Here is a 24,044-nt window from a genome sequence, read left to right on the forward strand (position 1 = left end):
TAAATAAAATCTTAAAAAAAATATGTCATGAATTTTTATATTGCAAATAGTAGACATCAGAATTTTAGCTAAAGGATAGAGGATAACCAATTTAATCCTCACTAATTCATCTATATGGTCCAATCAAATTTAGTAGTCATTGTAACAGGCATTAAAACACGAAATAGGCCTATAATTTAGGTTTATTGGCCAAGGAAAGAAGGGAGAGAAAGTGAGCCCCTGAACCCAAAAAAGGATATTCTTGTAGCCTTGGTTATTCTGTCTTTGGAATGAATGTGGATGGCAAGGGGAATGATGTCGGACACGCTTAAGCCATGACCTGACTTTCTCCAGGTCCCCATCTCTAGGTTCTTATTCAAAGGGGGAAGTCGCTCATGGTCAAGTTGAAAGGCAGATGTCATGAATAGTCAAATCCACTTCATAGAGATGGTCTCTGCTCAATTTCTGACCCATAAGAAACTCTTGAGCTTTTTTTCAAAAAACCATCATAGTGGCTAATCTCTTCCCGCAGTGCAACAATGACTAGAAATCAGTACACAATTATTATTATTATTATTATTTTTTTTAAAAGAGAAGTTGTCCGTCTCCTCTTGGCATCTCTACTTTGTCTAAACTTCTGAGAACCATGCTGGTAGCTTGTTGGAATTATTTCTTTGGGCCTTTGCCAGGATGTTAAATCCTGTGTCATGGGCCCCTTGCATCCATTTTTCCTAAGGCTGTATAACAAACAACCTGAATGGCTTTAATTTATTTTTTCTCTCACTGTGCTAGAGGCCAGAAGTCTAAAATCAAGGTGTCAGCAAGACCATGCTCTCTGTGAAGCCTCTGAAGTGGGGTTATCTTTTCCTCTTCCTCACTTCTTGTGGTTACGGGCAACCCTAGGCATTCCTTGTCTTGTAGACAAGCACGTCACTCCAGTCTCCAGTCTTTGCCTGCGCTGTCATCTGGCCTTCTGCCCTGAGTTTCTGAGTCTATGTTCAGATTTCCCTCTTTTCACAGGGACACCAGTCATTAGATAAGGACCCATCCCAATCCAATATGACTTCATCTTCACTTGATTATGTCTGCAAAGACCCTATTTCTTTCTTTCTTTTTTTTTTTTTTTTTTAAAGATTTATTTGTCAGAGAAAGAGAGAGCGAGTGAGTGAGCACAGGCAGACAGAGTGGCAGGCAGAGTCAGAGGGAGAAGCAGGCTCCCTGCCCAGCAAGGAGCCCGATGCGGGACTCGATCCCGTGATGCTGGGATCATGACCTGAACTGAAGGCAGCGGCTTAACCAACTGAGTCAGGCGTCCATAGACCTTATTTCTAAGTAAAATCATATTTACAGATATCAGGGATAAAATACCTTTTTGTTTTGGGGAGTACTCTCCTGATTTTTAAACTCTAGAAATTAATCCAAATTCTGAAAAACCACACACATACATACACACACACACACACACACACACACACACACACAATCTAAACCATCAAACAAAACATGTCTATGGGCTAGACTGGCCTTTGAGCTGTCGTCTGTAAGCCTGGCTTTTGGAATAAAAAGCCACAGAGACCACGTCTTTTTTTTTTTTTTTTTTTTTTTTTTAATTGTCCATCTTACCATTTCCTGATTAGGTAATAAGCTCTGACTCTCTGCTTGAATGAGGGGACAGGAAAGCATGAAATTATTGGGGGGAAATAAAAACAGGTTAACACATCAAAATCAGTATGACTGTGCCAGGTGCTAGGGATACTTGGTTCCTGACTTTGAACTTATTATGGTATACTGGAAGAGGGAAATACTAATTTTAAAAATTACAAAAAACAAGTAGTATGAACAGTATTGACTGCGTAGGAGTTGAATTTTATTGAGATCTTTTAGAATTTGATGTCCTGAGAGCTGCATGGATGAGATCCTAAAGCAAATCCCAAACTAGCTCTAGGAGTCAGATTTTAAGTACTTCCTCCCTTTTAAAAAAGTTACCATTTATTGATTATTGATCCAGCGGTAGGAATGCTACTAAGTGCCTTATAAACTTTATTTCCTCTAGTGCTCAAATTAGTCCCTTATCCTTCCAGGAAACTAAGGTGCAGAGAGGTTAAGTCTCTGCCTCAAGGTCACTCAGCTAATAAATACTGGACTCAGCATTTGACACATGATTGTCTGACTATAGGGCATGTTCCCTCAATCCTTCTTCAATATTCTTTCTCCAAAACCTTTAAAAATGTCTACTTAGTTGAAGCACTTGATTTGTATAAGGTGTTTTCTGGTTCGGTCCTGGGTATACTGGCAGGAACGGGCTTGATACCAAATCTGGCTTGTGTTTTCACTTCACCCACTGCAGCTGGGTGCCTCTTGGGCAAGTTTTTGACATGTTCTGAATCTCCCAAGCTGTGAGAGAGGGATAAATTCTACCTCTCAAGATTGTTCTGAGGATTAAGGGAGATTATGTATATAGATGTATATCTAAATATGTACCTCACACAGTACCGGTGTAGAAGGTAGTCAGTACCCTTCCATCCCCTAATACTCTATTAGTCTCTTGAGCTGCCATCATAAAGTACCAGAAACTGGGTAATTTAGGAGAAGTTTATTTTCTCACAGTTCTGGAAACTCGAAGTCCAGCATCAAGGGATCAACAGTTTGGTTTTCTCCTCAAGGCCACCTACTCACTGTGTCTTCCCATAAGGATGCTGGTCTTACTGCATTAGGGCCCACCCATATAATCTCATTTAATTACTCTTTAAGGCCTTTTGCCCCAATGCATTCTGAGGTCCTGACTGTTAAGGCTTCGAAGTAAGAATTTAGGGTGGGGATAGTGGTGACACAATTCAGTCCATAATAAATACTCACCATAAGTGAGCAAGTGAATGGATGTTAAAAAGCCATAAAATGATCCATAAGTTCTGTTCATTTTGTGCTGCAAATGTTGACCTTACTGCCTACAAAACCAAATCAAACCGGGCTGTAATTACGGGTGCATTCAAATTGTAGTAAGTAGTTCTGTTAAGGGCCTGTAGGCTAGTGAGCATATCTTAAGCAATTAGGCTCCTGGTGCTGACGTGTTTACTGGACAATTGTGTTTGTGAACAATGGGCTTGGACTTTATCCTTGAGTGTAAGGGGCTGGCAGTCCACAGACTGCTGCTTTCTGCATTTGGAGAAGCAACAAGACTGATGTTACGTAGGCAAGAATGAAGATCCTCTGATCTTCCAGACCAAGTGCAGGCAAACACCAAAACACCTAATAAACAGCTCTTTTGGATAATTAAAGCCCTCCACTTGTTAAGAACAGAGGCCCCTTTTCTCTGTCTTATGACCTCAACCCTCTTTAGAAAAACAAACCAACAAACAAACTCATTTCTTGGCAGGGGTGGACAGATCTTTACTTCTGTGTGTGTAAGTGCTTCAAGTCAGGAGTGAAGACTGATGGAATTGATTCACCCACGCCATTCAGCAGAATAGGGATTAATTATGTGCAGGCCGTATGCTGAGCCCTGGGAATAAAGAGGAGTCAGAAATCGCTCCTGTCTTCAAAATGCTTACATCTTCTGGGGAGGCATTCATTCACTCATTCACTTTCTCAAATCCACAGACCCTTACTCAACACCTACTGTGCTGATGAAAGCAAATAACTAACTCAATGTGATAAATGGTCCGACTGAGGAAAGCATGAAATACTTAGGACACATCTGGGATGGTGTAGCCTTAACACTGAATCAATGTCTACTCATTTGTGGTGGTAATGTTTTACTCTTTGTTGGTTAGGCTTGTTTAATTTCAACAACAGCTCTGTGAGATAAATATCACCTTCATTTTACAGATGAGGAAATACGAGATTCAGAAAGGCCGACTTCTCTTGCCCAGAGTGGTACAGCTAGTACACAGGCGGCAGAGCTGGCTATCAGACCTAGATTGACTGATAGCGGTGAAGCCTGACTTGTCCCATCATAGAGGGGGAGGGGGTTGAGAACCTTCCTGTCTGAGCTTGTTATACAAGAAATGTTCCACTATTTTACTGTTTTTAAAACCAATCAAATCTGACTCTGAACCAAGCCTGGTGGAAATGAACTTCCGTTTGATGTGGGTGGGCTCTTTCTGCTGCAGCTACAGTGTGCAAGGACCACACAAACAACTCAGGGGGTCCCTCTAGTGGTCGATCCGTGTTTGTGTCTGGTCGCATGGTGGCTTGAAGTCTACTGACTCCTCTATCACATGGGGCAAGGGAAACCGTGACCCAGCACCCAAGCCACCTCTCCACAGCTCCCATATCCTACCTCCAAGTTGGAGGAGTGCTGTTGGAGATGGCTCAAGATCAGGCAGCTATAGGTCCTGCTACTTGGGGAGCCCATATTTCCTTCCATGGAGTTTTATCTTCCCCTTTATCACACTACTCTTTCTTTTCTCTCTGCCCCCCATACCATTGTGTCCTTCTGGAAACTCTCAGTGTATCCCAGATGGCAACATGCACACACAAGGTGCTTGTGTTGGTCCAGGCCCTCTGAGAAGACAAGAACAGATGCATAAGAGATTTATTGAGGGAAAATGAGGGAAAGAGCTGAGGAGGACTGGGAGAACATTTGGGACTGCGATGCTATCTGTGTAGGAGAAAGGGAAGGAAGATTTTCTGGGAAGAGTCTCAGACTATACCCCAGTACTAGGAAGTTTTGTAATGCCAAGGGGGAGCCCTGGAGCCAGCTGGGCCACTGATGGGCCTTGCCTCTTGCAGGAAAGGACCTGCCCTCTACGCCTGCTGTGCTCAGTGCTCAGTGGGGGAGCAGCCTGAGGGAAGGCAGCAAAACTCCCAGCAAAACTCTGCTGCATTCAGAGCATAGCAGCTGGGGTTGTCTTTAATTAAACTCCTCAAGGCTCCCTGGTGCCTGAAAATGTTCGTCTGTCTTACTCTTCATCCAAACATCTGCATGATTATAGAGAGAGGCTGAGTTTATGACAATTTTATTAATAGCAATAATAGTAGTATTTACCATTAAGCAATAAAAAGCTCTTTCATGTACCAGGCGCTGCACTAAATAATTTACGTGCGTCCTATCATTTACTCATTAAAACAATCGTATGAATTAGCTATGATCATAGCCCATTTTAGAGATGTGGTTTGTTTGTATACTGAACTGTGTTCCCCCCATATTCACATGTTGAAGTCCTAACCCCCAGTGCCTCAGAATATGACTGTATTTGGAGATAGGTTCTTTAAAGAAGTAATTAAAAGACACGGAGAGAGAGACTAGGAAGAGACTGACTCTTAACTACAGAGAACAAATTGATGGTTGCCAGAGGGTAGGAGGGCGGGGGGATGGGTGAAATAGGTGATGGGAATTAAAGAGTACACTTATGATGGATGAGCACTAGGTGATGTACAGAGTTGTTGAATCACTATATTATATACCTGAAACTAATATAACACCATATGTGAACTATAGTGGAATTAAAATTAAAAGTTAAATAAAAAAAATAAAGGAATGCTGAGATTTAAACAAAAAAATAAAAGAATATAGAAATTAATCAAATAAACAAATGAAAGATAATTAAATTAAAATGTGGTCTTCAGGGTGGGTCCTAATCCAAATGACTGGTGTTATTATAAAAAGAAGAAATCTGGACACAGAGATATGCAGAGGGAAGGTAATGTGAAGGCAGCCATCTTTTAAAAAATTTTTCTTTATTTAAATTCAATTAATTAACATATAGCATATTATTATTTTCAGAGGTAGAGTTCAGTGGTTCATCTGCCTTATATAACACCCAGAGCTCATTACATCACATGCCCTCCTTAATGGCCATCACCCTGTTACCCCATCGCCCCACTGCCCTCCCCTCCAGCAACCCTCAGTTTATTTCCTATAGTTAAGAGTCTTTCATGGTTTTGGCCATTTACAGGTCAAAGAGAGAGGCCTCAGAAAGAACCCATCCTGCCAACAGCTTGATCTTGGACTCTGGCCTCCTGAACTGTCAAAAAGTAAAGTTCCATTATTTGAGCCACTCAGTGTGTGGTACTTCATTATGGCAGCCCTGGAAAGCTAATACCAGCATATTGTGGCTTCAGGTGGTCGAGTGCCTTGGCAAAAGTCATAGAGCTAGCACGCAGGAAAAATAGCACTCAGCTTCTCGCATTCCAGAGTCCATTCTCTTAAATATTTTCCTCTACTGGGTTGTCCATGGTGGCTGGGGCAAGGGCAAGAATGCAGATGGCAAGGTGATGGGAAGCTCACAGAGATAGAACACAGCCTGGTGAGCCAGGAAACACATGTGAGAGGGAATCGGCAGACCTGATAACCAGGAGAAAGCCTTCCTACCTTGCCTATATCCTCTTCTGGCTCTGTGGTCTTGGCCAATCCACTCTTGCTTTCTGGACTACTGTTATATTTGTGCCAAATGGAAGTATTAAGTTTCCTAAATCTCACTGAGCTGTTTTAACCATAATGAGGTCATTATATGAAATGGGGAGAAAGAACTGAATTTGCTTTATACCAATATTAGTGTAGTTGTTGCATATTATCCCTGTTTTAGCTAAGACTACTGGTACCATTGTAATGGGGTGTCAACATTAGAGCAACAGTTTTCCATGGGATACAAATTATATATGTTCTGATGCCAGAAATTCATGGAGATCACCAGGACCACTCATTATAAATAGTCCTGTGATTCAAATGATTCTTGAACATCAATTTAATGACAATACATGGCATCAATGCTCAGTCTAACAGAATGAACTCATTAAATGACTGTGGGAATTAATGTAATAAAAGTAGCTGATATACATTGAGTTTTCATGTGTGTTAGGTTCTGTTCTAAGTGGTCTAAATATAATAATCCACTTATGATAATCCTGGGAAGAACCCCATGAAGAAGAAACTACTTTATGATTCCTAGGTTCAGATGAAGAAACAGAAGCCCAAAGAGGTTAACTAGACCAAAGTCACACAGCTAAGTAAGTGGAAGAGTAAACATTCAAACTAAGTCACACTGGCTCCTAGTTTGGGTATAGAGTGGAGAAGAAATCAAGCATCCAGGATGACTTCAAGATTTTTACCTGAGCAGCCAGAGGAACAAAATGATCATTACTGGGGATGGGAAAGATCTTAGAAATTATTTTTTTAAGGGAAACTCAGTTTGGATATGTTAAATTTGAGATGCTGATTGTGTGTCCAAGGAGATGTCAAATAAGTCTCTTTATGAAAATTGGGATCTGTATCTAAAGCCCACAGATGGAATAAGATCACTTCCAGAGTGTAGATAGAAAAGAAAAGAGATCTGTGAGCTGAGTCTTGGGCATCCTGGTGTTTACAGATCAGGGAAGTAGGGAATTGGTTTAAAAGACAAAACAGAAAGAGTGGTCAGAGAATTAAGAGGAAGAGCACATGAGTGTTGTTTCTTGAGAGAAAATAAAGGAAGAAACGGTGATCAATTGTGTTAAGTGCTGATAGGCTGATTACTTGAGGACCTAAGATGACCATTGGGTTGAGCAAAAGGCTCAACGGAAGGCATTGATGACCTTCAGAAGAGCAATTTTGGTGGACAGGCTGGGGGATACCTGGTTGGAATAGGTCCAAGAAAGAATGGGTGGTGGGGAATTGAAGAAAGAGTCTTCCAGTTTTTCTAAAAAAAGAAGATGAAAATGGGCGTAGCTGGAGGAGAATGATGTGGTAGAAATAAGAGCATATTTGTAGCTAATAGGAATGACCTAGCAGAGAGGCAAAAATAATTGCTGAATTATGGGAGTGGGAATTTCTGGAATAATATCCTTGAGTAGGTGAGAGGAGGTGAAATCTGGTGCCCAGGGAGAGAGGTTGGTTGGACAATTACCAAAGAAAATGTAGAATGCATCAGCATAAATGCAGATGGGTAGCTAGGTACGTTGAGAAGTTGCTGAAGTTCTCTTCTGGTTATTTCAACGTGCTCATCCATTTATTAAAGCTCACACTCGGAGCTCAGTTAAAATTGAAAGCTCCTTCCCTGGCTTTATCATTGCTCTCGCTTTGAATTCAACAAAACCTGAATAATCCAGTAATTATGGCTCCTTGACTTTCTTCCTCACCAGCTAAGACCTGAAGGAAAGCAGAGAACATGTCACATACTTTATTGCTCCCCAACCCTTGGCATAGTGCCCGACAGACAACATGCACTCAATAAATATTTGATGAATTAAATTGAATCTAGTATATTTATTTCTCTATACAAATACTTTAAATCTGATTTTGCTTGAGTCTTAAAAACTACCAAGATCATATTCTCTGTGGATTGGTGGGCAGATTATTTGTATCTCAATCCATTCTGCTAATCATTGTATTAGCTATTTATTATTGAATTCAATATTCATGAATACTTAAAAGCTTTGCTCATTTTTATAAAAGTTTGGACCTTAGTTGGGCCATAGCAACATCCTCAGAAGGGTTACAATATGTGAGAAGATGCAAATAGTTTTTTGATCATTGACAGTGTTCAGTTTGCCCAATTCCCTTTTATTTTTTAAAGAAAAGGGTGAATTCACTGTCTTGACATACCATAATCTGAACCTGTAGAAGTCAGTGAAAAATCCTAGAAAGAACCACCTAGAAAGAAAGGATGTACAACCCACTGGCTATGTGCTGTGGTAGAAAATGTGCCTCCCTACCTCTACCTAACATTTTATTAAGATTTAGATAAAGAGGAAGAAAAGAATCTGCCATTGGATTGATTTTCTACTTGCTATCTTTTTAGCAAGCTTTAGGTGACACTAAAATCAAGAAGCGTAATAGTTAGCTAGGTCATAAAATGTGAACGAAGTCTGTCAATCCTTTTCCAGCAGGAAATTCAGTGAAGTGTATTGTCGAGGACACAGACTTGGACTTGGATTTGCATCCCATCTCATACAAGACCTAGTTTCCTGACCTGTATAATAGCAAGATAACACCATCGATGTCATGGAGTAGTTGTGAGCTTTAAATGACCTAATGCCTATAAAAGTGCAACACTATCCCCAGAAGATCAGTAATGCTGGCCACTATTATTTATTTTCATGACAATAACAACTTTCAAAAAGGCAGGCTGCAACTTACTTTGGGTTTCCCTTTTTCTTCTTTGGTAGACCTTTTCTTTTTGCGTAGTATACTTCCTTTTTTTCTCTAATCCTGGCTTTTCTTCTCTGACCATTTTTCTTCCACTATAGAAAAATTGATGGGACCAATGAGGAAGAAGATAACACTGAGTTGAATGAAGAAGGAAGGCCAGTGCAGACTTCCAGGCAGACGCCCCCGCTCTGCAACTGCCACTGCTGTGGCCTCCCCAAGCGTTACATCATTGCCATCATGAGCGGGCTGGGATTCTGCATTTCCTTTGGGATTCGGTGCAATCTAGGAGTAGCCATTGTGGAAATGGTCAACAACAGCACTGTCTATGTCGATGGAAAACCAGAAGTTCAGGTCAGTGCCTGTGTTTGGTGGGGGCTGTGCAAATACTTAGCTATAGGAAAGAAAGCACTGCCCCTCTTGCATTGATGTGACAAAAAGGTAGAATGGCTACCATGTGCCAGGCACTGGGCAAGGTGGAGGAGAGAGAATGATGAGCAGCATGGGCTGGGCCCTTGTCACCATAGAGATGTCCAAGTAAGTCAGCATGATTCACAGTGGTAGTGCTGGGTTGGAGGTGTTCAGAATGCTTGGGGTCACATCGGAGGATGCTGGGCCAGACTTGGATATCATGGAAGAATTCCACAGAAAGTGATGGCTGGTTCTGAAAGATAAGGAGGAACTGACAGACAAAAGGTGTTTCCTTGAGGTGGGAAGAAGAGCGCTTGAAGAGAAAGGAACATCTTGTGATAAAGACTATAGGAGAGAAGGGGAGGGAGGTAGAGAGGAGGAAAGAGAGGGAGAGAGAGAGAAAATGATGTTGTTTAGGAACTGAGATAGGAGTTCAACTTTTCTGAGCCATGGACCCGTTTGGCAATCTGCTGTAGACTGATGAATCCTTTGCAAAATAATGTTTTAAATGCTTTTTTTTTTTTTTTTAAAGATTTTATTTATTTATTTGACAGAGAGAGATCACAAGTAGGCAGAGAGGCAGGCAGAGAGAGAGAGAGAGGAGGAAGCAGGCTCCCTGCTGAGCAGAGAGCCCGATGCGGGACTCGATCCCAGGACCCTGAGATCATAACCTGAGCTGAAGGCAGCGGCTTAACCCACTGAGCCACCCAGGCGCCCCTGTTTTAAATTCTTTAAGTAAAATGCATGGGATTATAAATGAAACTAATTATATTGAAATATATATATCAAATTATTGAAAAATAAGGTTAATGATATAGAAACATATGGGCTTCTTTACGAACCCATCAGATGACAAAATTTAACAATGGGTCTAAAATTACTGTACCTTTGGTGTGCCTGGGTGGCTCAGTCAGTTACATATCTGCCTTCGGCTCAGGTCAAGATCCCAGGGTCCTGGGATCTAGTCCTACGTCACAGTCCTTGCACAGCGGGGAGCCTGCTTTTCCGTTTGCCTGCCGCTTCCCCCTGCTTGTCCTCTCTGCCCCCCCCAACAAATAAATAAATAAAATCTTTTTTAAAAATAAAATAAAATTACAGTAAGTTTGAAGTCTGCAGTATAAACCATAGTTTAAGATAGTGGTGACAACTGTCATATGAACAGATTTATAATTTCCACTAGCGATGGAGTCACAGGTACTGATACTACTACTGTGGTTTTTTGCCTACATTCATAATCACAGGAAATGCTAAATTTCAGCTACCAGTTAGAGAAAATAAAAATGCCGAATTTTCCCACCAAAGTTCACAGGTCCGCGACCTTCTGTCTTTGGATTAAAGGCTGAGAACCCCTGTAGGAGAGTAGAGCATGGCAAGCATCGAGACAGGGGGACTCCAGGGTAAATAGAGGTTAGGCCAGGTAACGACTGGTAAGCCATGTAGGGCGTCATGGGTGGGCTTTGTGCAGGGCCCACCGTATCCAGCCGGGGGTCTCCCAGTGGACTGGGACTGGAGTGAGTAGAAGCAGGAAGCCCAGTGCAAAGGAGTTGTAGTCACAAGCAAGCATGCTCTAATGTGACTTAAGAGCATTGAGGAGGGTGCACGATGTGATGAGTACTGGGTGTTAAATGCAACTAACGAATCATTGAACATTACATCCAAAACCAATGACATACTATATGTCGGCTAATTGAACTTATATTAGAAAAAAGCATTGTTTTTTATGAATCACTGGAAAGATGAAATCTGGCTTGTTTCTTATATAGTAGACCTAGAGAAGTATTGAGGCTATGGGGAAAAAAAAAAAAAAACCAAATGTATGCCCAGTGCATACATGTCTCATTGTATTGAACACACGCCTGGGAATGACTTGTGTGAAGGTATACCAGTTCGCAGAGAGGCACCGAGGTCTCTGGTCCCTGCGTGTATGTGGAGAAACACTGACGTCAGAGTTTCCCCACTGCTGTTTGGTCACTGTCTATAGGCTGTGCCAGGAAGAAGGTGTCATACGAAATGGGAGCTTTTATTGTACTGTGTCCTGTGTGAGAGTCTCCAAGAGGGGGCTGTGGTGTGCATTATTTCCCGGACTTTATTGTCGAACACCCTCTTTCATGCCACAGCTATTAGCATTACCTGGAACAGTTCCTGCTAAGGGCTGGTGTGGGAAAGTTTGATTCTTATCCACTAAAAAGAAGTCGTTAGTTGGCCCTGCAGGCTTTTTTTTTTTTCTTTTCTTTTAGCTAAGAGATTTTTCTGCCAGATGAGAAGAGAACAATGGAGAGTCTGCGAGCCTCTTTCTGATGCCGCAGCTGAATTTGTTCTCAAAGGATATGCTAGTTGTTTATTTTTTTGGTTTGGAGGGAGGGCAGGAGAGGTATGATGGGGCAAGCCATGCATTTTTTAAATAAAGAGTGATGTATATTAGTGAGATTTCAGATGTGTATCACATGCATTCTCACAGCCTTTTGTGAGCAGGGCCAGCTAATTAAAACTTGTCTGCCGAGGCCCAGATCAAAATGAGATGCTGGTTTGTGTTTGTTTGTTGCCTGGAAAGATAGGCCTAGGTCCACAGAGTCTGCTTGGAGGCATATGGAAAAGACATTTTTGATAAATCTAAGGAACAATGCTAGTGTGTGCTCTCTGGTTTCTGTAGTTTTCCCTTTGGAGTCTTAGAGAAACCGATGGAGAGCTAAAATATGCTTTGCATAATTTCTTCTGGTCTCAAAAATAGGAGTTTGGGAGCATTTCGGAAGCTCTAGGACAACTCCAATTTATAGCTGGTCATTTCTCTCTTACTCAAATAGAACAAAGCTTACATGTCAGCTGAATATGTTCACCCTAATGACAAAGATTTTACTGGTATTTTTGTTTATCTGGTTTTTCATTTTATGGGAGTGAGGAACTACATATTTTTCACTGAGATATTTTGAAGTCCTCATTTTCAAAAGAGGAGAGAAGTAAGCAGTATGAGTATGTACGTCTTGAAAATATTTAGGTTATACTGTACTAGTGGTATACAGGGTAATTTTAGCTGATGTGTGAATACTCACTTTTAGTTTAATAATTATGAATTTTAAAACACATGAATCACTTAGAATAGCATCTGACATATGGCAAGCAGTAAGTGACTGATGTTTGAGAAACTTTGTGATTATCTCTTTTAACTTCAGGAAAAGTCCAAACTCCTTCCCATGAATCATGAGTCCTGTAGAGTTAAGAGCATGGGCTTTTGAATTGGCCAGACCTGGTTTCGCACTTGACTTCTTTTGTTTATTAACTCTGGGACCTTGAACAAGTTGTCCTTATGTCCTGGTCAGAGATTGCTGGTTGCAAGGAATAGAAATGCAGTGAAAGCAGGTCAAGTTAAAAAGGGAATTATGCGGGACACCTGGGTGGCTCAGTCGGTCCAGCCACTGCCTTGGGCTCAGGTCATGATCCCAGGGTCCTAGGATCAAGTCCCACATCAGGTTCCTACCTTGACAGGGAGCCTGCTTCTTTCTCTGCCTCTGCCTGCCGCTCTGCCTGCTGTGTGCTCACACACACTCTTCTCTCTCTCTCTGACAAATAAATAAATAAATAAATAAAATCTAAAAAAAAAAAAAGAAAGAAATTATTCAAAAAAAAAAATGGAATTATGCTAGGGCTGTATGGGATCTCATGAGAGTGAAGGGCAGAAAGCAGGTCTGATGTGTGTATTTGTGCAGTCCGTGCCCTGAACAGTGGGGAGCTCAGCCTGTGGTGGGACTGAAATCCTGGTTGTATTCCATGAGGGGCAGAAAAATAAATCTTTACCTAATTCTTTCCAGGGCATAAACAGAGGCTCTGCCAGGAAGGGCAGAGTGGAGCTGGCCCTCCTGGGAATGAGGAAATCCTTAGCTAAGGTCTCCAGCTTGCTTGTTCCATACAGTGCCTCATCTGCTTCTCTCTGAGTATGCTCCACTGTCCTAGGTCTCTCCATGGACTCTTTTCTTTCCTTTTCCATCACTTCTCACGTTCGTCCTCCATAGTGAAGTGTCTTGCTCAGGAACTGACTTACTTGGCCTTGAAACTAAAACTAAACTCAAAGTTTCAGTTCAGGTGTTCAGCCTTGTCTAAGTACAATTTCTGGGTTCAGATTGGAGAGAGAGACACACATACATGTGGCCATTATGATTCTAATGGGGCTCAAGTGATGATGAAAGTCAGTTCTCAGCAGGCCCAAGTGCTGTTTGATATGTATGATCTCCTTCAGAGAATACCTGGAAACACGGTCCCTCAGAGAGGAAAGTGTGAGCAGGAGACATTTTGATTGGTAATTAGTCTTTGGAAGAAGTGAATCCCTCTGCCTTGGATCTTTCGCTCCCTGGGTCATTCTGTGACTCAAGGCAAAGATGTCTAATCTCTCTTTCTTAATAAGAAATTCAAGTTCTACAAACAGTGCAAAGAATGTAGTTTTTTGGGTCAAGCCGATAAGAGATCATGATCTTGGCTCTCCTTGTAACTAGTTGTATGACTTTGGGCCAGTCAGTTAGTCTCTCCAAGCCTTATTTTCCTCATCTACAAAAGGAGAGCCAAGGTGTTGTAAGAATTAAGGGAGGGAATACATGAACAGTGCCTTAATAAAATTATGTCTCTCTTTTGCTCCAAGCTTCTAATGGTTTCCATCTTTCTTTGATTAAAAGCCAAGATCCTTTTGGTGATTTCAAGGGTCTCTCATCATTTGAACCTCTCTTACTTTAACTCTTATTCTTGTGTCCTGCGCTCGTTACCTCCCAGGTATCCTGACATCTTGCTGTTCCTCTAACCTCAGGGCCTTTGCATTTGCTATTTTTCTGCCTCGAAAGTTGTCTCAGATAATTATTTGCTCTCTTCTTTCCTTTAGAGCTTTACTCAAAAATCACCTCCTCAATGAAGCCTTCCCTCTCTATCTAAAATTGCGCTCTACCTCACTCCTCTCCAGCACTTCCTGTCCCCCTCCCTGATTTATTTTTTCTCCTCATCCCTGATTATCATCTAACACAGGCTGTACTTGTTTATTTGTTTACTAGCTACTGTCCCTACTGGCATCTTTGTGAAGATAGCAATTACTCTTGTTCTGTCCACTGTTGTATCCCCAGGGCCTAGTATAATGTGTGGCACATAGTAGCAGAAAGTAAAAATTTGGTGAGCTAATTTGAATAATGATTGTTAGTTTCATTTTACTCTCTCTCATTTTCTTTTTCTTTTTTTTTTTGAGTAATATCTACCTAACATGGGACTTGAACTCATGACCCTGAGATCAAGGGTCATATGCTCTACCAACTGAGCCAGCCAGGCACCTCAGTTTCATCTTACTTTTTTTTTTCTTTTTAAGATTTTATTTATTTACTTGACACAGAGAGAGAGAGAGCACAGGCAGGGGAAGCTAGAGAGGGAGAAGCAAGTTCCCCGCTGAGCAGCGAGCCTGATGCAGGGCTCTATTCCAGAACACTCTGATCGCACCCTGAGCCAGAGGCAGATGCTCAGCCAAATGAGCCAGCCAGGAACCCCAGTTTCATTTTACACTTCAATTTCCTAATTGGTAAAATGGGAAATACGGTATAGAGGACAGGCCAGTGTTACATGGACTGTTATCTCCTAGAACATGAAGGCAATTCTTGTTTGAGTTAGTATTTCACTGTCTAGCACCTGACCTGGCACACAGGAGGCACTAGGTGAATGTTGAATAAGTGGGCAAATAAATACATAACAGCTTGTGATGGGAAAATAAACTGACAGAAGTTGATAAGGCATAATATGTTGATAATTAAGAACCTTTCCTCCATAACAGGAACACCTTCCATTTTGATATGATTGCTTTTTTAAAAAAATTTTTTAAAAATTTATTTATTTTCAGCATAACAGTATCATTATTTTTTCACTACACCCAGTGCTCCATGAAATCCGTGCCCTCTATAATACCTACCACCTGGTACCCCGACCTCCCACCCCCCAGCCACTTCATACCCCTCAGATTGTTTTTCAGAGTCCATAGTCTCAGTTGTTTTTTAAAAAAGATTTTATTTTTAATGGACTATGTCATATAGACTTATTTTTAATGGACTATGTTAATATAGTCCAGTACCATACAGGTTTTTCCATGTGAGTAGTAGGGGCTTGCCTCTAGATTGCAAGGTGTCTTTAATGCCCTTGAAATTCTGTAGTAGATATTTGAGCAATAAGTATTCAAGACAGACCAAGCCACCTCAAGGAGCAGTTGAATTCTCTGGTACTAAAGGTGTTCAAGCAGAATCTCTACACCCAATGTGGGGCTCGAGCTTACAACCCTGAGATCAAGAGGAGCATGTTCTTGGGAGTGAGCCAGCCAGGTGCCCCCAATCCTTTACAAAGCCATTCATGTATTTCTTCATTTGGCAAATATTTACTTGCACCTTCTATGTTCCAGAAATTTATTTTAGGTACTCAGGTTATAAAGCCAAAGGGACATGGCTGTTCCCTTAGAGTTGCTAGCCACCAGTGTAAGAAATGGACATGTGAATAGCTAGTTCGAGAAGAGCACCCAGCAGGGGCCATGGCTGTAAGGACAGAGGTCTGTGGGATAAGTGCAGGAAAAGGTGACCACTTCAAAAGGGAGTTGGGGAGCTTCCTCAGAGGAAGGAACATTTGCGAGGAGTCTGAAAAAAAAGAGTTAACTTTCGGAAGAAAGAGAGGAAAGGGGGCCTAGCCCTGGAGAATCACATTTTCAATGGCTTAAGGGTTGTGTCATTATTAAGTGTGTGTGTGTGTGTGTGTGTGTGTGTGTATATATATATGGCCTCTGTCCTCATATACACACACACACACACACACACACACAGAGACACACACACACACACACACACACACATATATATATATATATATATATATATATGTATGTATTTAAGTTTGAACATAATCTCTCCTTGCTCTCACTAGAAGACAAGCTCAATGACATCAGGGACTTTGTTGTATTTGTTGCTATAACCCAAGCATAAAGAGCCCTCCACAAATATTTTTTTTTTAAGATTTTGTTTATTTATTTGACCGAGAGAGAGAGGGAGAAGCAGGATTCCCATTGAGCAGAGAGCCCGATGTAGGGCTTAATCCCAGGACGCTGAGACCGTGACCGGGGCTGAAGGCAGAGGCTTAACCCACTGAGCCACCCAGGTGCCCCCACAAATATTTGTTGAATAAAGGAAGGAAAGAAGGACCTGGTGGGGTTGTTATGTAGGATCATTGGTGAAAAATGGTTGTCAAGTGTTTTCTTACAAACACAACCGTATCTGATTTCTCATTTCAGACAGCACAATTTAACTGGGATCCAGAGACAGTGGGCCTTATCCATGGATCTTTCTTCTGGGGTTATATTGTGACACAAATTCCAGGTGGTTTCATTTCAAATAAGTTTGCTGCTAACAGGTAAGGCAAACTGAAATAGCACGAATGAGGTACACACCATAACATGATTTTGTGTTTTTATAAAATCTGCTTAGTTTGCTCTCGATTTAGAGATGCAGAAGGAAAGACAGGAGCCATTCCAATAGATGTGATTCACAGATATTGATGTGATTCCGTTCTTAAGCGTCTCTTGTTATTTACTTTTTTGTCTAACTTATCTTGCAACTCTTTTAGTGATTATGTAGTAAAAAGAGAAGTTGACTCTGAATCAGAAGAAATGTTCCTGGACACTAAATAACTCAACTTGGTAGCCTCTAGAGTCACTTTTTTTTTTTTTTTTTTTTTGCTTTTCTGGGTCTTTTTGCTCATCTGTGAAATAAAGTATGGTTTAGATTGTGTTTGAGTTTCCTTTGACAAGTGACATTCTGTGATCCTATGTACTATATTAAAATAGTTCAGTACCATATAGATTTTGTCATGTGAGTAGTAGGGGCTTTGCCTCTAGGTTTCAAGATGTCTTTAATGACCTTGAAATTCTATCGTAGGTGTTTGAGCAATTAAAACTACCCAAGACAGAATGAGCTGCCTCAAGGAGCAGTAGAGTTCTCTGTCACTACAGACATTCAAGCCAAAGAAGATGGCCTTTTGGAGGATACATAGGGTGTATATGTAGCTGCACAGGGGTCTACTAAATGTCTCAAGTTTCCTTCCAATTGTATGTCGTGTGTCACAGTACATGTATGGATTTCATGAACCATACATTTTATAAAGCAGTTTCTCAAACTCTAAAAGATAACTCATTAGATGGTAATGAAGTCAACATGTGATTTACCAATGAGCATTTTCCAAAAAAGGACAGAAAAATAGAAAAGAGGAAACCCAAATAGAATAAAATAGAATAGAAAATATCTTAATTCATTGCACCCTTAAGTATTGGTTCTTGAAATTTGTTTTGGTTACATTTGTGAGTATGGTTATGTTTTGAGTTGCAATATAAAATATATTTTGTTTTATGGGTTAAGGTAAAAAAGAAAGTCAAGGGGCGCCTGGGTGGCTCAGTGGGTTAAAGCCTCTGCCTTCGGCTCAGGTCATGATCCCAGGGTCCTGGGATCGAGCCCTGCATTGGGCTCTCTGCTCAGCAGGGAGCCTGCTTCTTCCTCTCTCTCTGCCTGCCTCTCTGCCTACTTATGATCTCTGTCTGTGAAATAAATAAATAAAATCTTTAAAAAAAAAGTCAATACCATGAGATCTAAATATGTACAAGCAGGACTTTGTTTACTTACATTCTGGCCTAATTTGCATCCTTCATTATCACTTATCACTTATCTTTTGTATTCTTTTCAAAAAGTGATAAAATACTGGCTCATATGATCTCAGGGATTACTGCTTATACTTCTGCCATAAAAGGAAATCACGCATATTTCTAACATATTAAAAGGGCTGAAGCATCATTAATGTGTGAGAAAAGAAGAAAAGGCTGCCTATTCTCTTTGCCCAGAACCTCTGGTCCAGGCAGGGAGAAGGCATGGGGAACTGGGCAGCAGGCTGGGGGCTCGGACAGGTACACAGCCCGTTTTGTGCATGGCTTGTCCCAGGACATAGGCTGCTTTCCGATAGTATGGCCTTTTGGTAAAGTGACAGCATAATTGCGAGGCAGGAGACACAATCCAAATGTGTCAATGTCATGTGGTAATAGAACGAGTCTGTTGGGTAGAAGTAAGCAGAATGGTGCATCTCCAGCAAGCTCACCTCATGTTGGTCAATCTCTAGCTTCAGTACTTCATTTGGGAAGGATATTCCCATATTGCCAACAACCTGCCTATAATGGGTCCAGAGATGAGCTCAGGATTCATAGCTGCCCAACAGTCTAGCTTGGGATACACCAGATCCTAACACAATATCTATTTCTCTTTTTATTAATTTCCATGGTGACTTTCCATGAATGGTGAGGCTCATTCCTGATGTCTGACTGAAGCGCCATATCCACAAGTGTGCCTGCCCCCTAACACAGTGTTTTGGTCCCTCAGGGTCTTTGGAGCCGCCATCTTCTTAACATCAACCTTGAACATGTTCATCCCTTCGGCGGCCAGAGTGCATTACGGCTGTGTCATGTGTGTCAGAATCTTGCAAGGTCTAGTGGAGGTAGGAGATTGTTTCCTTAATGGTTTTTGCTACTGCTAGATAAAGTATGGTCCTTTAGATAATTCAGCTTCTAAAGAAAAACTGTTTTACTGAGTTTTCTGGTCTTCCACCTTGTCCTGCTATTTCCACTCTTCAGTTTTAACTACTGTCACGAATGCTTTAACTAGAATGCCTGTGTGATTACAAATGTATACACAATAAAGGACCATTTCATAGAGTGCAGAATTTCACATGAGGAGGCAGAAATGATCTTAGAGGCAATCTAATCCAACCCCTGTCATTTAATGAATGATGAAATTGAAGTCAAAATATGATAGTTCACATAGCAGTGGCCCTTTACACTAAAACAATTTAAATGGATTTATTAATAAATCTGTAAATTTCCAGGATGTAGTGTTACACAGAGATTTAACTCTGGGACCTGTTGAATCATTATATTGTACACCTAATCTATTATAACACTGTATATTAACTACACTGGAATTAAAAAATTAATAAGAAAATAAAAATGTGAGTCTAGGAAAAAAATGTAAAAACCAGTACTTCCTCAAGAGTAGTACAAAAACAGATGGTGAGCTAAATCAGGCCATAGTTTCCTGAGCCCTGATGTAGAGCAGCGTTTCCCAAGCTCAGTCATTCACCTCTAACCTCCTTCACTTCTGTCATAGCCATGTACAATTTGTACTATTATTTACCTACAGTTTTTCCCTAGATCAATTCATTAAAACACACACACACACACACACACACAAGAATCTTATCACAAGCAACAATATCTTTGAAATCATTGGTTTCATGCATCAGTTACATTGTTTCTTTTTTTTAAAAATTTTTATTTATTTATTATTTTTTTTTAAGATTTTATTTATTTATTTGACAGAGATCACAAGTAGGCAGAGAGAGAGAGAGAGAGAAGCAGGCTCTGCACTAAGCAGAGAGCCCGATGCGGGGCTCGATCCCAGGACCCTAGGATCATGACCTGGGCCGAAGGCAGAGGCCTTAACCCGCTGAGCCACCCAGGCGCCCCAATTTTTTATTTTTTATAAACATATATTTTTATCCCCAGGGGTACAGGTCTGTGAATCACCAGGTTTACACACTTCACAGCACTCACCAAAGCACATACCCTCCCCAATGTCCATAATCCTACCCCCTTCTCCCAAACCCCCTCCCCCCAGCAACCCTCAGTTTGTTTTGTGAGATTAAGAGTCACTTATGGTTTGTCTCCCATCTTGTTTCATTTATTCTTCTCCTACCCACTTAAGCCCCCATGTTGCATCACCACTTCGTCATAAATTGTTTCTTAAAGCCTATTAGAATATATATGCACCAGTAATGGAAAAAAAAATGTCATTTGTTGTAGCAACTCAAATCCAACTCTAGTTCCACTAGAGGGACATATACCAGACTTTGAAAAATAACTGATGGGTGGAAAGAACTTGCTATTAACAGCCATGAAGACTAGAATGTAGTCACTTCATGGCTCTTGGCCTCAGGTTCTGTATCTTGAGGGGATGGACCAGCTGGTTGCAGAAATCTCTTTCTACACCAATATTCTATAATAATATGAACTATAGAGATTCCTTTCCCATTCCCCACCATCCTTACATTGGAACTGATATTCAAATTGAAGCATCTGTGCTGTGAGTTAAAATAGCTGACATAAGCTACTTGGTATTCATGATTTAGGTTTTATCTTGTAGCCTCTCTTAAAGAAGCAGGGTCCATGTTTCAAACACAAGCAGAAACTGGAGTCAAATCAATAATCTATGTTCAACTGTTTTGCCAGGGTGTGACCTACCCAGCATGCCATGGGATGTGGAGTAAGTGGGCACCACCTTTGGAGAGAAGCCGACTGGCCACAACCTCTTTTTGTGGTAAGTGTATTAGAATCTTAAGTTTTACTCAGGAAGGCTTTGTCTTTAAGTGAAGACCCTACTATGTAGGATTTATTTTTTTTTGCATAACAGAAGTCCAAAGGTGAGTGATTGCTGGTGCTGGTTTCACTGCACAGTCATCCGTCAGGGCCTGACCATGCTCTGATTTTCTATTCCGCTGTCCTTGAAGTGATAGCTCTTTACTCTCCCACTTGTTCCTCTGGTTCACAAGAGGGTTGTTACAGCTCTAGGCATCAAGCCCATATTCCAGGCAGGAGGAAGTGGAAATGGTTGTCCTAGCCACGTCTGTTCCTTTTATCAGCAAAGCATATGCTTTCCAGAAGCCCCTTATGAGGCTTCCACATATTTCCTTGGCCCTAATTGTGTCAGATTCTTTAGCAACTGCAGAAGCAGCTAAGAAACCAAGTGCTGTCCTTGCCAGCACCATCACTAGAGAAAGGTCAGAAAGAAGGGGTTGGAAGTGGTTGTTGAATTAGCCAACAAATGATATTTGCTGAGGTCAAAAGCAGAAAAGAGAGAATCATTAAACCTTTTGCTCCTCTTCTTTTTACAGACAGAGGAGGTGAAACTAAAGTCTGAAGTTTCGTTTTATTGAGTGGAAGTCAAGGTCCAAGGTCACACTGGACATGGAACAGGAGCTAGACTACCTGATTCTTTTTTATTTTTTAAATTTTCTTTGTCTATTAGAGAGAGCAGGGGCAGAGGGAGAGGGAAACTCCCTGCTGAGCAGGGAGCCCCATGCAGGGCTTGATCTCAGGATTCTGGGATCATGACCTGAGCCGAAGGCAGACACTTAACCTACTGAGCCTCCCAGGCACCACTAAACCACCTATTTCTTAATTCAGAACTTTCCTCACTACACACTATGTATATACCATCATAGAGATCTTTTAATTAATTTTAACCATTACATTCCAGATGAAAATGGAGGCCATTCATCTTACCTGAAAGCACAATAGTGATCCTTAAGTAATGAAGTGACTGTAAATTACTGGGTCACCAATCTTCACCTTGTTAATGTTGTCTTATTCCAAGTCATGTTTCTGGGACTGGCCCTCTATGGGTCTCTGGAATAATCAGTGTTTGAAGGGTCTCCTGGATACCAATCAATAACTTAACAAGACAGTGGATGCTGATACCATCAGCATAGTTGTTAAATGTATTTTCCAATATTTTTTTTAATGGGGAAGGGGTTCAGGAAGATAAAAGTGCCTCAGGCCATGAAAGTCACAATGGGGATTGGGTAAAATTAGAATCGGAATTTAGCTCTGCCTAGTTGTTCAAGCTAGTGTGTCTTTACTAGGAAAAACCAACCTGTATTTCTTAGGGAAAGGGAGAAATAAAGCTTCTTCTTAATTTTTGTGAATATTTTCATTTATTTTTCCCTTGCTCTTTCTCTTTACCTCCTTGAATAATAATAATAATAATTGTTATTATAATGTAGATTATTATTATTATATAGAATCCCTGGGACTTTGTTGTGAAGTATTCATCAATGTGCCCAAATTATGCCTAGCTTGGAATTGCATGCACGGTTGAGATGTCTTTGCATCTTTAGCCTCTCTTGTCCTTAGAAACCATTTCTGTCCTCTTGTTTGTAGTTAAGATCATCTCCACTTCCACTACTGACCTGCGCCAACTCTAGAAGAATATAAGATTCTGACCTTATGAATTGTCGGGTCCTTGATTTTATTTTCTTTGGATGGTTTATTTATAAGGCTTTTCATTTTGATTTGCCAGCAAAGCAAGAATGACTAGCTGCCACACCCCATTCTTAGCGTCTTTATAACCCTTCAAGGGCTGGTTTAAGAAATGGTTGACTCTCAAGGAAGGCTACCTGATCAAAGTCATAAGCTTTATTACTTTTCCCAGCTAAGGTGTGGTCTTGGTTTGAAAGAATAGCGAAGTGTCATTAGAAGGAAACCCAAATTTGGGGTTAATCCATTCTTACACAAAAAATATTGGAGTTGACAGGTACTTTAGGAAATATCTAGTTGAGTTTTCACAGCTAGTGAGGACAGAAGTGGGGACCTGTCCACTCCTAATGGCTACTCCCTCAACCCCATGCCATTCAACAATCATTGGAGGTCTCCTCTGTCCTCCACTGACTGACAACGGAGGGATCAAGGTGCAGTGAGCTCCCCCAGGGCTGTCTGGATGGCACGCCCCATTGAGGTATGCTCAGGGGCTGTGAGTGTGACAGATTATAGTCAGCAATGTCTTGAAGGATGAGGAAGAGTTTTCTACTAGACAGAGAAGGACAATTTCAAGTGTAAAATTTCCTCTATGAGAGAATGCTTCCTACTATGAAGAATTAATGGGAGTTTTGGAGTGGAGGAAGCAGGACCAAATTATTAAGTAGTTACAGATAAAGGCTCTGGGTTCCTACAGACCTAGTTCCTGTCACCCACACCTGTGTGACCTCAGGAAATTTATCTGCCCTTCCCCCACCTTGGTTTCCCCTACAAAGGAGGATGATATTGGTACCAACACCAAGAGTTTGAAAGCAGGGTTAAGTAGAATCATGGCTTTGGAATCATCAACATAGTAGTGGACACACAAAAAGCACCCAATGCCTCTTAGGTGGTGGAGTTATCCCTGGACCCTCACTGTCCTGGGTATTTCCTTACCCCTTCCTTCTAGCAACTTTGGTCCAGGGAAGACCACCTTCCCCACATCCACAGCAGAGTCAGGCCTGCAGATCTTTCTAAGCAATGTGCCTTGGAATACTTGTCTTACTGGTTTGTGGAAGTCTGAGCCAAAAAAAAAAAAAAAAATAGCATTGTCATTCTGTACATCACAGTCACTTGATAGTTGGGGTTTGTGTGGCATGGATTACAGCTTACAAAACATCTTCACACACATAGTTTATTTAATTCTCAAACATCTCTGTGAGATAGAGATGTCTTTCCCATCTTCTATCTGAGAATAATGATTCTGAGAGACTGAGAGACTCCCTCAGGTGTCATGATGTCCACACTTAGGATTCCAGGTTGGGCCTTTCATGGCCAGTCAAGTCCAGCTTGGAAAGATGGGATTTCATCTCTTTCTATGGAAGATCCCCAAACTCCCATTCCCTAAAGGTCTCCTTGGCATTGGTGTCTGAGACACAGAATTTCCTGTTGCTACTCACTTTTTTGAGCAAGAATTTTTTTCATTCACATCTCAGAGGGAAT

General features: G+C 41.1%; 1 protein-coding gene across 2 annotated transcripts in view; it reads left to right on the plus strand.

Moving 5' to 3' along the window:
- The window catches only part of SLC17A8 (solute carrier family 17 member 8), a 48,096-nt gene that overhangs the window by 5,899 nt on the left and 18,153 nt on the right, over window positions 1-24,044 (plus strand). For both annotated transcript variants that reach the window (XM_059183645.1, XM_059183646.1), the window contains exons 2-5: window positions 9,145-9,397; window positions 16,731-16,849; window positions 18,856-18,970; window positions 20,760-20,847. In XM_059183645.1, coding sequence (XP_059039628.1) covers window positions 9,145-9,397; window positions 16,731-16,849; window positions 18,856-18,970; window positions 20,760-20,847 — 575 coding nt within the window. The remainder of the gene's footprint in view (window positions 1-9,144; window positions 9,398-16,730; window positions 16,850-18,855; window positions 18,971-20,759; window positions 20,848-24,044) is intronic.

This window comes from Mustela lutreola, chromosome 8 (genome assembly GCF_030435805.1).
Source record: "Mustela lutreola isolate mMusLut2 chromosome 8, mMusLut2.pri, whole genome shotgun sequence".
Classification (NCBI taxonomy): Eukaryota; Metazoa; Chordata; class Mammalia; order Carnivora; family Mustelidae; genus Mustela; species Mustela lutreola.